We start from the raw sequence: 14922 nt of genomic DNA on the forward strand, positions 1-14922 counted from the left end.
ACGTTATGCACATTCAGATGTTGAAAAATAAATAATCTTAATCATTCAATGTTCAGATACGAGACAACATCTCAAATGTGCATTCAGATTCAAACGTCTTAAATTTAATGAAAACAAATGAGGCCTTAGTAACGGTTGACCATGTGAATAAAATATTTTTCACTTTATTTGAAATTTAAAGTTGGAGTTGAAGTTAGAGTTGTATTTGGTTATAGTTCTTGCAAAGACTATTCGGTTGTTTGAATGTACTGAAAAAGAAACAAGTGGAAAAAAAAATTGAAAATAGGATTTTAGCTGTTTTTCAAAAATTGTATTTGGAATTTTTCACGGCACGTTGATTTTTAGATAAAGTAAAAAAATTCAAAAAAAAAAAAAGTAAAAAATTCTTGTGATCAAATAGGTTCTTATATGGGGACGGAGGGAGTAAAGTCAAATCTCTCTATAACAGCACTGTTGGGTTCGAAAATTTTCAACTGTTATAGAGAATCGCTGTTATACACCTATAACAACATTGACATTTAAATAATACTTCGTTGTTATAGGCAAAATAGATGCATAAAATCTAATTTTTATGTATTTAATTTTCAAATTCTAAACTTAATCACACTTTGTATAACGAAGGAAAATCATTTAATGATGAAAAAATATATATTCATATGATATTTTTAGTCATAAATAGCGTATTAAATGATCAAATATTTGGTCAAATTCTCTACTTTTATTATTGGTAATCATATATATTCTATTTTTATAAAGATGGTTAATTATTATATTACTAAAAAAAAAAAGATAGCTATTATATGAGGTAATTTTACAAAGAGTGTACTGTTATAAATTTGATTATTGTTGTTATAGGTGAAATGCTATTATAGAGAAAGCAAAATATAATATAAAAAATCAGTTTAAAAAAAACTTAGCTGTTATAGAGAGATTGTTATAGAGAGATTTTATTATATACGAGTGCTGTTATAGAGAGGTCTTGCTGTATTAAATATAAAAAATCATAACATTCTTTTTTAAAATAAATTAATACTAAGAAAGTGGAGACAGATGAGTATAAAATCGAAAGAAGAATAACCATTTTGTCGGTGAATCATAAAAGGAAAAAAATAGGAAGAGAAAAAACCGGCGCGTATCCTGTCACAAGGTCTCAAAATTTATTAGTACACACATGACATAACCTAAGGTCCACTCATTATCTTTCTCCTTCCATTTTCTCAAAATTCTCAATATACCAAATCCCAAAAAAAAAAAAAAAAAAAATTACAAAAAATAGCCCCAAATAACAAATCTGCTCTTTTCTAATGGATTCATCAGATGATGATACTGAAGAGTACCTTTTCAAGATTGTAATAATTGGTGACTCAGCAGTTGGTAAATCTAATTTACTATCAAGATATGCTAGAGATGAGTTTAATTTACATTCAAAAGCAACTATTGGTGTTGAATTTCAAACCCAAGTTCTTGAAATTAATGGTAAAGAAGTTAAAGCTCAGATTTGGGATACTGCTGGTCAAGAAAGGTTTAGAGCTGTTACTTCTGCTTATTATCGTGGTGCTTTTGGTGCATTACTTGTTTATGATATTTCAAGAAGGACTACTTTTGAAAGTGTTACTAGGTGGCTTGATGAGCTTAATAGTAAGTTTTTCTCATTCACAATTTTTTTTTTCCTTTGCTTTTTATAACCGTTACCTTAGTTGGGATGTGAAACTCGCGAAAAAGTGATAATTCAAGTGCGTTTTTGACCATTTTGTCATTTTATGAGGTATTTGCTATCTACCACTAGCATAGATATTAGGTAATTTTGTACACTAAGGCTTGAAGAAATAGCGTAATATTTTTGACTCTGCTAGGATTTGAACCCGAACTAGTTTATTGACCACTAGGCCACATTGGGTGCTAGATGTGTGAGAACAAATGGTGTAGTTATAATCGTGGTGTTTGGATCAACTTGTGAGCATCTCGATTAATTTCATCGATATCGGGTAACTTTGTCCATTGAGGCTTGAACGTACAAGAAGAAATCACCTATATTTTTGTTTTTGCTGGAATTTGAATCTGAGATCTCGTGATTCTCAATTCAGTTCATTGACTAGTAGGTTATAACATTGGGTGCTAGGAAAGAAAGAAACTTTTTTGACACATAAAAAATGTCTTTAAAATCTTGTGGTCTTTGTATTCTTATCGAATATGTTGTTAAATGAATTTAGGGAGCTTCTTAATATAAAAAAGTTTCAATCTTTGGAGTGTCCTGTAAAATAGAATAGAAGAAGTAACTAATTGTAAATCTTTGTGTTTGGTTTTTGGTCTTTAGGTGATAAATTTCAGATCTAAGTAAATTTTGTACTGGTTTTGATTGTTCTTTTTGGTTGTCTTCAATTGGGTTGGATGTTTGTATTTGTGTTAATAAAGGGAAAACTTAAAGTTTTTGGGCATGTGTATGGGGGGAATGTTTCTTAATGTGGGAAGATACTGACAGGCGTCTCTGAGTCCTTAGATCAAGAATATAAAACTAGAATAACAGAAGTTAGCAGTATCCCATTGTAAAAAGCAGCTTTTCTTTTTATTCCTAAAGTTTTACATTGCTGCTATACAGGGGAAATAAGAGACTTAGAAATGTAACATATTGGTGAAAATATATAATTTAACTTTTGTTAAGAGATTATGATAAATGGATTTGCTTATTGCTTGTAGTTTTGAATTTTGATCATTGATACTGGCATGTAACTGTGAATGTGGTATTCAAGTGTACCTTAGGTTGAAAGATTGCTTTTTGTTCTGTAATTTGTCAATGTTGACCTGGTAAATGCCATATTGGTAGATGAGACCTAGAATTTCATGAGGGTCTTCATCTCCGAGCAAGTAGAATCTGGTTTCCGAGCATTTGGTGTCCTGTTAGATGGGGGCAAGAATTGTCGCTCACCTAATTTAAGAACTCCAGAACGAATTATTGTCACAACTAATGTAGATCCATAAGTTCTCATAATATGGGCATAAAATTTGGTGCTTCGCTAGTCTGATTTACTTGCCCACTATTCTCCAATTTTTGTTCCCTGGATAGATGTTCTTTTTTTTCATTTTTCCCCATTTTCGCAAAAAAGGGAGCATGTTCTTTCTTCGCTTGCCTATTTAGCGATTATACTTTGAACTGATGCTTCAAGCGATTGTTAGTTAATTGTATTACATCTGCATCTTCACTTGAACATGTCCGGGAGGTCAGATTTTTTGTTATGAATTTAGTCTAATCCATAAAGAGACATCCAGAAACAGAACGAGAACTTAATCTTCTATCGGCTCGGCTATGATTGTTTTTATGTTCACTCCTACTTTTAGTTCCTGATTAATCTGATATTGTAAAAGTAGATGCAGTAATTCAAGACAGCACGAACTTTATATATAAGACCATAAGGGAATGTAGTCATTACTCAGTGACAAGTGAATTTTGCTAACATTGAATTTTTCCATACTCTACTTTGACTGGAACATTTTGTCTCATCATTTTAATTCTCTTTTACATAATATGTATGTTTCTGAGGCAAGCAGAATAACCAAAGCTTTTGAATCTGATGAACCATGCAGCTCATTGTGATACAACAGTCGCGAAGATGTTGATAGGAAACAAATGTGATTTGGACAACATTAGGGATGTTAGCATTGAAGAAGGGGCGAAGCTTGCAGAAGCAGAAGGATTGTTCTTCATGGAGACGTCCGCATTAGATTCAACAAATGTTAATAAGGCTTTCGAGATTGTCATCCGTGAAATCTACAGCAATGTCAGCCGAAAGATCTTGAATTCGGATTCTTACAAGGCTGAGTTATCTATTAACAGGGTAAGCCTCGTAAAAGATGACGGAGAAGGATCTAATCGATCTTGGAGCAATTGTTGCTCAAGATGAACCATGTCTTAAACTGATTATACATTTTGTACTGTTGGCTCAAGATTAAGAGATTTTTCAGTATTTATTCAATACACTAACACAGTGAATCGTATAAATGTCTCTTAACTCTGGTTAAGTGATATGCATTCTCACTTTAAGTTGTAACTCTTTAAGGATACTTGTTTGATTCGGTGTAAACACCAGTTGTGAGCAAATATTTTTATGGAGGCGCATATTGAATGCTAGCGGGCGACCCGTATTTCAAGATTTCTACTTGGAAGGTATTAACAGGTTAGATTATGCATTTTATGTTGCAATTATTCTTCTTGTTTTTTAACTTTTAATATTGTGGTTGGAGGAACATACCGAGTGCTAGAGCACTACATGTATCTTAGTATAATATTTGAAATTTGTTAACGTGTCTGAATTGTGCATTTATGTACATTTTATCGGCTCGTATTTGACTTCTAAGCTCCCTATATATCAACTCCCACCTTATTTTAATCTGAAAATATATAATAAGAGAAAAATATAGGAACATTACGTGTATACATATTATATGCATATCGAGAAAGATACACCAATAGGTTGCAATATACCAAAAAAAGAATAGGTTGCAAGTATCCCAAAACTAAAGTCAAGTCATCTTCCTCGGGAAACTGACATATTCTTGGATGAACATCAAGTCATCTTTACATGTCGCAGCAAGAAAACCACTCAGGTCAATAGCTCCTTTCATCATGGGTCACTGTCCCTAATCAATTTTGATCACTAAAAAAGACCTCCGCAGGACCTTCACCCGGAAGACAGAATCAAAGGTAGACAACAGTCAGTTGTTTCACTTCAGTAAGAGGTAAGGCAGAAAAAGGGAAAAGGGAAAGACACCTTGACTTTGAAAACTCAAAGGGCAAGCAAGGGAAGTGCAAGCTAACTAATGAAAACATATCCTATTTTCAAGTTTACAAAACTCATACTAACTTAAACTCATAATTAATTAGCATAATGTGGCCTAAAACTTGGAACAATTTGGTGACACATTCAGCGACTTGATATATCTATTATACTAGTGAAGTTGTCCGCGCTTCGCGCATGCGTAAAAAATTTCATCATTGAATTTTATATTTTTTGTCAAAAAGTAAAAATAAAAAACTTATGTATCTTGACCAATGTTTTACTAATTTGAATTATTTTTTCATTTTCACTTTGAGTTATAAGTTTCACTTCAATATATATCCCGTCTAGGTTTAGGAAAAATACAAAAAGTAAGTAAAAGATGAGCATAAAAGGTGAGCATACTTTGTTACTTGAATCAAATTTTTGAAATTTATAGCGAAGACTACAACATATTTCGTACTGACAAAATGTCTAATTGTACTACCAAAGTAATAGGAAATCGATCTTTTCTATTTGATCGATCAAAACTATTCAATTGGATAGTCAATTTTATATTCAAGGAGTAAAAAATTATCCAAAGAGTTTGATAAATAATTAATACTCAATATGAATGGAAGCTGGTCTTAGGTCTCTAGAGAGTTGAATTGGGTTTTCATTTTGTATACTACCATATTTTACAGAAACGAAACCTGTAATGGAATAAACAAAATGGGTTCGGTGAAGTAAAGTGACGGGTCGGACCCGGTGATTAATTTAATCTGGGTGTAATTATAGGAGGAAGTGGGTTGGGCCATTGTGATTGTGACACGTGGCAGACCGTGTAACTTAAGATATATTTGGTCCATAAGATAACGGTAAGAAGCATTGATCCAATAAGATATCACCGAAGGGTATAAATAAACTATTTCCTAAAGTTCAGTGGTATATTTGGTCCACGGTATAACGGCAAGGGCACAATTGACCCAATAGTATAACGAAGGGTATAAATAAACTATTTCCAAAAGGTAAGGGGTAATCTTGGCCCTTTCCCGTATTAAAATTTTGTTACAACTAAACTATGCTAACAACGTTTGATATGTAAATTATTCTCAAGTATGATAATTAAAGTTATTTCATGAGATAAATCTTAGCATGTTTTGATCTATTACCTTGATTTTTTTTTAATAAGTGGTAGCAAATATGAATATATTAATATTTCGAAACAGGTCTCCACCACATTCCGAAGCATTCTTGTGTAAACATCAAATGAAAGATTTATAAAATTCATAGACATGTATTCCAACTGTCATCATCACTCATAGGTAGATTATATAAGAAAATTTAAATATGGCAGAATATAAGTATCATTATTGTTATAAAAGAAAACTACTGGTATATACAGTCAAATCTTTCTATAACAAAGATCGTCGTTGAATTAAAATTGTTCTACTTATAGAGAATATCGTAATACACTTATAATAACATTGAAATTTAAATAATATTTTGCTGTTATAGGAAAAAAAGATGCATAAAATCTACTTTTCATTTTTAATTGTCAATTTTATGCTTAATCACACTTTGTATAACGAAGGGAAATCGTTTAATGTTGAAAATATATATATTCATATGATATATTTTTCTCATAAATAGTGTATTAAATGATCAAATATTTAGTCAAAATATCTACACTTATTATTGGTAATCAAAGATATTCTATTTTTATAAATATGGTTAATTATTATATTACCAAAAAAAGAAGATAACTGTTATATGGGGTGTAATTTTACAAAGAGCGTACTGTTATAAAGTTTGTTGATACTGTTATAGGTAAAATGTTGTTATAGAGAAGTAAAATATAACATAAAAAATCGGTTCCTAAAAAATTTATCTGTCATAGAGAGGTGCTATTATATGAGGGTGCCGTTATAGAGAGGTCTGACTTTACTAATTATATTGGACATCTTTTTAATTATGTCTCTTTAAAAAATTTATATACACAATTCTTCGAGAGAAAAAAATGTGTAGGTTAAATATATTTAGGTTAAATATGAAAGAATATATTTAAAGTAATTTACGTGAACTTGAATAAAGAAAACAAATAATAATGAGAAATTAAAAAAAAAATGATTGTAATAATCATTTCTCTTGAATGAAAACTAAAAATAAAAAATAAAAAATAAAAAATAAAAATGCATCACAAATCAGCCATAGCAAAAAAGGGGGAAAAGTAAGAAATTGAGAATCCAAGAGATTAGGGATTCTTATATCCTTCATAGCTATTTCTGTCATCATATCATTGCTCATTAGTTGGTCTGTCATAAACTCATACACATCATATCTCCTTTCTGATGGATGGTCCAAGCCTAACTATATGGGGGATACCATTGGTTGTTGAACTATACTTTTTCTAGTTTCTTTGATAGTAGCATTGTATTCCTCTATTTATCCCCACTTTGAAATACAGATGTACTGATGAAAAGAAAAACTCACACACATTTCATCTTATGATAGTATATATAGTTTCTAGGATTACTATTACTCTCCTTCATATAGTATCAAAAAGTTAAAAGGCCTTGTTGAAGAAAGGTTTTAGAAACTGAAAACATAATTGCATAGTAATATACTGGTCACTATTAGCATCAACAAAGCATTAGTGGAGGATACCTATAGACTTTTTATGCTCAACGTTAGTGTTTTGGTTAGCTAATATTCTTAAATATCTTTCCCTTTTAACTGGGCAATGAATGTGGACAATTATAGACTTATTAATAGAGTGATTTTAATTTTCAGCAAATATTTTGAGAGCAATATAAGAGAAAAATATCAAAAAAAAAAAAAAAGGAGAAAAAAAGATAAATAGGAATGGTGGCCATAGAGAAGTGCCACATTACCTTGTCTATGCCTAGCTTTATATTATATATAGATTTTTTTTTTTTTTTTAATTTCCCTTGACAATTAGCTGATCCTCTTCATGGGTTAGCATCTTAAAACATTCTTCTACTTTTTAAACAACCAGTAGTCATTGAAAAAGAAATAATAACAACTATATCCAAATTCAACTTTCATACCAAAGAATTTTATATGTTATTTACAACACTCCACCTATTCCAACTTATATGTGATATACTTTTTTTTTTAGCATGTTCTAAAAAGAATGATACATTTCTATATTTAGAAATAATTTAATTTAAGACCAGTGCCTTTAAAGGAAATTGTGCAACATGACCACATTTGGGCTTCGGCTAAACCCAGTTGCTTCTGGGCTATCAAAAGAGGCCCGCATTTACCTCAATATTTCCAAAACAAAATACAAATTGTGCACACAGCCATCCTTTTTTCGAATTCTAAATTCTAAATTCTAATGCTTCAAAAACCATACGAGTAACAGAAGACCAAAGAGAGAAAAAAACAGATTAATCATGGGTTAATTAATGGCTTAATTAATTGTGGGCAATTCGCAGTAATGTCTTTATTTTGGGGTGTTCTTTAATTTTTGGCCATCAAAATGAAAGTATTTAACTTTTGGCCTTCGTCTAAAATTTCAAGGTTCCGGGTTCAAACCCCTACTTAGACAAAATTTAAAAAAATTTGCTACGCAGATATTGCCTACAAACTCTGCCCCATCGGACATTGTTTGCCTGAAAAACTCTCCCTTAAGGCAGAGTTTGCAAGCAAATTATGCCTAATGGGGCGAGTTACTCGCAAACTCTGCCTTAAGAGAGAGTTTTGCAGGCAACTCTGCCCCATCAGGCATAATTTGCCTGCAAACTATGCCTAAAGGGAGAGTTTTTCAGGCAAACTATGCCTTAGCAAACTCTACCTTAAGGCAGAGTTTTGCTTTCAAAACTCTGCCTTGCGAATCCAAGTTTTACCTAGCGAATTTTTTTTAAAATTTTTGACTGAGCGAAAATTCGAACTCGGAACCTAAGAGTTTTAGGTGAAAGGTAAAAATTAAAGACCAGCAATTTGAGGGACAAAAATTAAAGACCAGTGCATTTGAAGGACACTCCGCACAAAAAATGATTAATTATTAAGAATTTGGGGTCCCTTTCCTATACATAATGACGGGTTTCATTAATCATTAAGCAATTTGGGCCCCATTAATATTTGTTGTATGTAGGCAGGTGTTAAGTTTAACTACTGAGTCTATGACTAAGGTCGCAGGTATGTGTTGTTTCAAGGAAGTGAAATCCACTAATTTTGATGTCCAAGTATTAAGATGACTCGTTAATGGCCACTAACCACTTTCTACGTGAACAAGACTTTTGCACTTTCATTGTGACAACATGACATTTGTTGGTTGTATACCATAAAGTAGAGATGTTAAACGGGCGGTTTTGACTGAATTCGCCCGGATCAAAGATGGAATTACTAAATATGGATTGAACGGATTATATTTTCAGGAACTAATTTCACAATCCTTATCATAAACCTAAAATTTTCTTCATAGAAATTTAGATTGAAAACTGAATTTGTAATTATGATGGCTATTGCATGAGAGATTTGTACAATGTGATCAGACCAACCTCAGTGAGAACCCTAGATTTCTAGATTCTTAAAAAGAGTTTGTTATGAAACTTACTTTACGCAAATTACACGAATAAGAGAAAAATTCAGGGATCATATAATCTGAATTTAAGACTTCAACAGTGGAGACATTCTTTTGGAGGAGGGGGGGGGGGGGGGTGGGGTGGTGTGGGGGCAGGTGGTTATAGCTCAAGGGAACAATATTGGAAGGCCACAAAAAATTGAATCAAAGAGAATAGTACATTGATAATTAAACCTGAACCATTACAATTAACATTGGCTATTTGTGCTCAATAAATTCATAGCTCAATTTGTATAGGCTCTTTTTCATAGTTAAAACGTGATTTAGTAGAAGCATCATTTCCGTCACTTAATCCAATTCTTTTTATTTTTTTTAAAGTCAAATTAGCTTTTATACTCGATAATCTTTTTTTTTTAAAGTAAAGAAAAACAATAGGAGTCACGCCAGCTGACTAGCACATGCTAAATTGCTAATGGGAAGACTTTCACTAACATTACTAAACTATAAGACTTAATAACTTGCTTTTTGATCTCAAATATTATCCCGTGACTCATATATCTATAGTTAGGAATTCACACTATTCTCTTGTGGTCACTAATTCCACTTTAATTAGGTGTAACTCCAATAAGTTAATTAATTTCACTTACTAACCTTGTGCGATCTTGCATTATGTTACCAACGACGGGTCCACAAATATTTTTCTCGTGACCAAATCTTTCTAGATTACACTATTTTTAAATGAGGATTATTTTAGCGTGAGACTTCTTTTCAACCCTGATAACCTATTACCAATTCATCAAACAATAAAATTGGCGATAGATTTTTGTTGTTTAGAATTTCGTCCGTCCTTAATTTTTGATTTTTTTCAATTTTTTTTTTTTTTTTTTTTTTTTGAAAATTTGATTTAAGATTGCACTTGCTCAAAGTCCAAGTTAAGCACTGCTGGATATAGGGACGGAGTTAGCACTTCGATTATTGATTTAATCAAATTCAGACATTCAGTACTTTCGGTGCAAATCCTATATTTCTATTAAAAAGTCATTAACTATGTCCAAACTACTATTAATGTAAAACTCAATAATTTTTCCCTTTGGGTACATCCGATAAAAAGAACCAATAATTTAAGAGGACTAGTATCCCGAATCCATACTTCCTATTACTACTGCTATTCTGCTAATAATGCTTCTGAAATCATTGCTTGTTCTGCATGCAAGGAACGATAATCATTTCTTCACTTTATCTATACCTAAAATAAATTATATAATTAAGGTTCCTAGGTTAATCAAACCCAGCTATTAACTGTGAGCTTGACAAGTAAACATTTTCTCCTATTATCAAGGAAGTGAAAAGTAATTAAGACCATATTGTCATTGACAGCTGCATCACAACAAATTATGTCTTGCGTTAGCCTAATATATGGCACACAGCTTTCGTGTTAGGTTAGAGGAGACTTTAACCTAACACTTAATATTTTTCCTCTTTTCTTTTTTAAGTTGTGATTGTTGTCCATAATTAGTGCATTTTGTCCTACGTTAAAGTTGTACATCAAGAATAGAAGACTGAACTACCGTGCCAATAGGTTTTAGACTAGGTGAAACGGGAAACATGTGAAAGGGTAATTACAACTGTAGATGAAACCTCAGTTTTAACATTTCTAATTAGTGATGCTGAAGCTGAATGACCAAAAATATTCCAGTAATTAAATACTTGAGACCAAAAGTAAGTTTTCGTTATAAAAGATCTCTATTGTGTGTGTGTGTGTGTTTTTTTTTGGTTATAACTTAGGAAGTATTACTATGAAGTATAATAATTGTTGTGCTTTTGCTTTTTGTTTATTTTAATTCCGTCTGTGAGAGCTTGCTCATATTGCCGGTCCCAAACTCGAATAAAGGAGGAGAATTGTGATAGTAGTGACCATCGTAAAACTTATCAATTCATAACGAATCCTATAATACAGATATAACCACATGCCAACTTAGTCCTTACATCGACATCCGAATGTGATGAAATATAAGCAAGGATTTCACCATATTGACCCCAATTTGTTTGGAACTAAAATATTATTGTTATTATTGTTGCTTTTATTTTTTGTTTTAATATAAACAATAATGAGAGGGTGGTTGAAAGTTATAATACTAGAAAAATTAAAGTATAGAGTGGATTAAGCCAGTATCTTGAGAGAAGAAAGAAAATCCCTAAGATTGAAAAAATCATTCTTTCACATGGAAACTGATCCCAAATCCTTTCAAAATAAGCAATAATAAGTCTCTCATATGTCTATAGTAATCCGTTTCATTTTTCGCTCATGAATAACCAGCCTTGTGTTAACATTCCCAGCGTAGCAATTACTACAAAATTACAGATGATTTTAATACGAATTCTCTTTAATCTTTTGTCTAAGTCGGGTCTTAATAATAGATGAAATGCGTGGAATATTAAGTGATATGTATTAATCTCACTTTAGATTTTAATTGTTAAAATTAAATTGCATCGTAAAGCAACTAAAGAATTTCATTTTTATGTTGATGGATAATAGTACATAAACAATGAAAAGAGGGTAAATCTCATTGACCAGCCCGTGAGGGCAAGCAAACATAAAGGAAAAAAAAACAGCATCTATATATATATTATTTAGTAAATAAAGGGAGCAATACGACAACAAAAGCTACTCTCATAGAGCATGGTTTCTACACAAGAAAATATCAAAATAGAATACAGCCCCAACCAAAAATAAAAAAAATAAAAATAATACTCAGCCCAACCACAGGAAAACAAATATATATATATGAACAGAAAAAAAAAACAAGAGAATAACTTCAAGAAGTGAGAGTCTGTTGTCTTCCATTTTGTCCATCATAAAGCTTGTTATTTGATTTTCCAGGCTTCTTTTTGAGTACAATTGTCCAAGTAATTGCTTCTAAAATAAGAGCAATTCCTCCAAGAATTGATAGGAAAATAATATAAGCCAATTTCCATTTGCTTCCTGGTTGCAAAATTTCAAGACCCTTAAAAACATTGATGATGCCTAGAACAAGTACACCATATCCAACTCCATGGTGATACATATTCCAGTAAAATCTGTACTTGTGATCCTTCTTTGGCCTCAGAAATAGTGCAAACACCTACGATTTTAAGAGGATGATTGGGAAAAAAGTTTGGCATCAATCTTGTATAATACAAACACAGTAATCTCAGCACCCGAGGGTATCCCAAGTGGGGTCAAAACTCGCCTTATATTTAAGATTAGCAATCCACTTTTTATTTACGCCTTACCTATAAATATCATTTGTATGACCCGATAGTGTAGAATTTTCTTTCAATTTGACGGTGCATATAACTTAAACTCTAAAAAATAAAAAAATAAAAATATAAAAAAGAGATTCTCCCTTTAATCCAAATTGTCCTTCTAAATTAAAGAAATTATAGGTAAAGGAGTTAAAGATTTAGACTTAAGAAAATACCTGTAGAGTTGCAAGACAAAACAAGGTAATACCAAAATCTCTATGAGCAGTGTACACAATTCCTTTGGATTGGCTTCCAAGTTTTAGACCAGTGGCCCAGCCAGCAACTCCAATAGTATAAGATGATAATTGACAAGCCACATGAACATAAAACCACACTGGATCTACAAATGTTCTTAGATACCTTGCAATCATAATTCCAACTGGAAATAGAATTCCCCAACTCACAACATTCAGAATTCCATGAATCTGTTCACCATAAATTCAAATATCAGAAAAAAAGAAGAAGAAGATAAATGAACTAATTAATCAACAAGCAAAATGAAATGGGAATTTCTCAGCACCTATGTTGCTCAGGCTCTTCAATAATGTCGAGTGGTGCATGTCGGATTTTCCAAAATTAGTGTATTTTTGGAGACTAATTTTGGAAAATCCGACACTAGTGCGGCAACATTTTTTTTGGAATTTGAACAACGTAGCTTACACCCTAGTGGTTGTTGAAGTGGGACAAAAGTCATAAGAGACTCAAGAGTTCAAATTCTAGCAACAAAGACAAAACTCGCAGGGTGATTTAAGACAAAACTCGCAAGGTGATTTCTTCCTATTTATCTAAGCATATTGGTGGACAAAATTACCAGATAACTACAATAATGGGAAGTAACTAGTATCTGGCGAAATAGTCGCGGTGCGGCTTAAGCAGCGGATCTTGACACCACCATTATTTAAAAAAATGAAAAGGGTGTTTCTTGAAAAACTTACATTTCGATTCTTGAGCATAGAATCGTCAGGACCATCGCTAGCACTTTGTCCTTTCATCAAATCAAGTTTTCCCTTGGAATTCATGATTTTCAGGCTGAAAATCATGAATTCCTGGAAATGTACCATTCAAGACTGAACTTCCAACTTGCCAAACCTGATTCAATTCTCTCATTCCTTTTGGTAATTTTACACTAGCAAAAATTACCATCATCCCATTACTATACATAGCTTCCATATTCGAAACGCGATATGCAAGTTCCCCTGGCACGATGGACTTATACGAGTTCAACTTGAACGTTTTCGCGACTATGGTACTGTTGGAACTTTTAAACGCGATCAACGCTTGTGTACCAACCATTCCTGTCCCAATTGGATTGATTCCCCATGCTATCCAGCCATCAGGCTTAGTAGGAGTAGCTACAAAGGCTAAATTTAAAGAAGAATCTTTTGAATTGTAACTCCAATGGATGTAACAATTCAAATGTGGCAAGTCATTGCAATGTTCATACAATTTGTTCTTGGTGAACTTCTGTGATGTGCATGACATGGAATGCGAAAATTCAGGTTTCAGAAGCAAGAACATAAAACATAGGACTGTAATACAACAGGATTGATACAATCCCATGTCTAAAGTTCTTGAAATTACAAGAATTTCAATGTTCTTTTTTCTTCTTCTTATTTTGTGTGTTGGGATGAGAATTTGTGGTCACCAACTACTACAAGTGGGAGATATAATGTTGATGGAACAATTTAGAGAGTATAGCAAAAAACATAAAGGCATTTTGTAGCCTTATGTATAGTAGCAAATAGACTTTGGGAGTGTGACTTTACCTTATTCATAAGGCAGAGTTGTAGGGTCCTTTGTATAAAGGGACATGGTTGGATTCTTTTTTCCTTTATGTTTTTTTTCTTGCTTTAAGAAATGAAATTTTTTAAAATTGGATTCAAGTTATGAGTTTAGCTTTTGTACGGTAACAGTATAAATAATTTTTCTACTATCATATCATTTAAAAAATAATTACAGGTAAATGTTCATAATTTATGAAATTAGTGACCTTGAACATAAGGTAGGTAATCTATTCCAATAGGTAAATATTTCGTGATAGTAATAAATCACTGTATATAAGTTTAGTCCATTTGACTATTAACAAGAATCAAGGGTACTCAGTTTAAGACAAGAGGAGTTTTTATTCAACACCCCCTCCTTCCTTTATTTTACTAGACATGTAGGCCAAGATAAAGAGAATTCATCTTCATTTCCTTTCCTTTTTTCCGAACATAATAACCAAACAGGAAGGGAAAAGATGGAAAATTGTGACGTATATTATCCTTTCTTTATGTTCTTTTTATTTATTTAGGTATTCAATATTATCATTTCTCTTCACCCAATTACTTTATTCTT

General features: G+C 32.0%; 1 protein-coding gene and 1 pseudogene across 1 annotated transcript; one reads left to right on the top strand and one right to left on the bottom strand.

The window, feature by feature from the left end:
- The first annotated feature begins 1155 nt into the window (after positions 1–1155).
- On the top strand, positions 1156–4151 carry LOC132047984 (ras-related protein RABA5b-like). Its single transcript, XM_059438966.1, has 2 exons — positions 1156–1638; positions 3580–4151. Exons 1-2 carry the CDS (start codon positions 1305–1307, stop codon positions 3894–3896), a joined length of 651 nt encoding a protein of 216 aa, XP_059294949.1. The 5' UTR covers positions 1156–1304; the 3' UTR covers positions 3897–4151.
- A 7747-nt stretch (positions 4152–11898) lies between these two features.
- On the bottom strand, positions 11899–14327 carry LOC132048712 (cytochrome b561 and DOMON domain-containing protein At3g25290-like; annotated as a pseudogene).
- Positions 14328–14922: the final 595 nt, after the last annotated feature.

This window comes from Lycium ferocissimum, chromosome 1 (assembly GCF_029784015.1).
Source record: "Lycium ferocissimum isolate CSIRO_LF1 chromosome 1, AGI_CSIRO_Lferr_CH_V1, whole genome shotgun sequence".
In the NCBI taxonomy this organism is placed as follows: Eukaryota; Viridiplantae; Streptophyta; class Magnoliopsida; order Solanales; family Solanaceae; genus Lycium; species Lycium ferocissimum.

Coding starts and splice junctions, on each gene's coding strand:
- LOC132047984 (XM_059438966.1), top strand. CDS start 1,305: ATGGATTCATCAGATGATGATACTGAAGAGTACCTTTTCAAGATTGTA. Junction 1,639..3,579: donor GTGGCTTGATGAGCTTAATA/GTAAGTTTTTCT, acceptor TGAACCATGCAG/CTCATTGTGATACAACAGTC.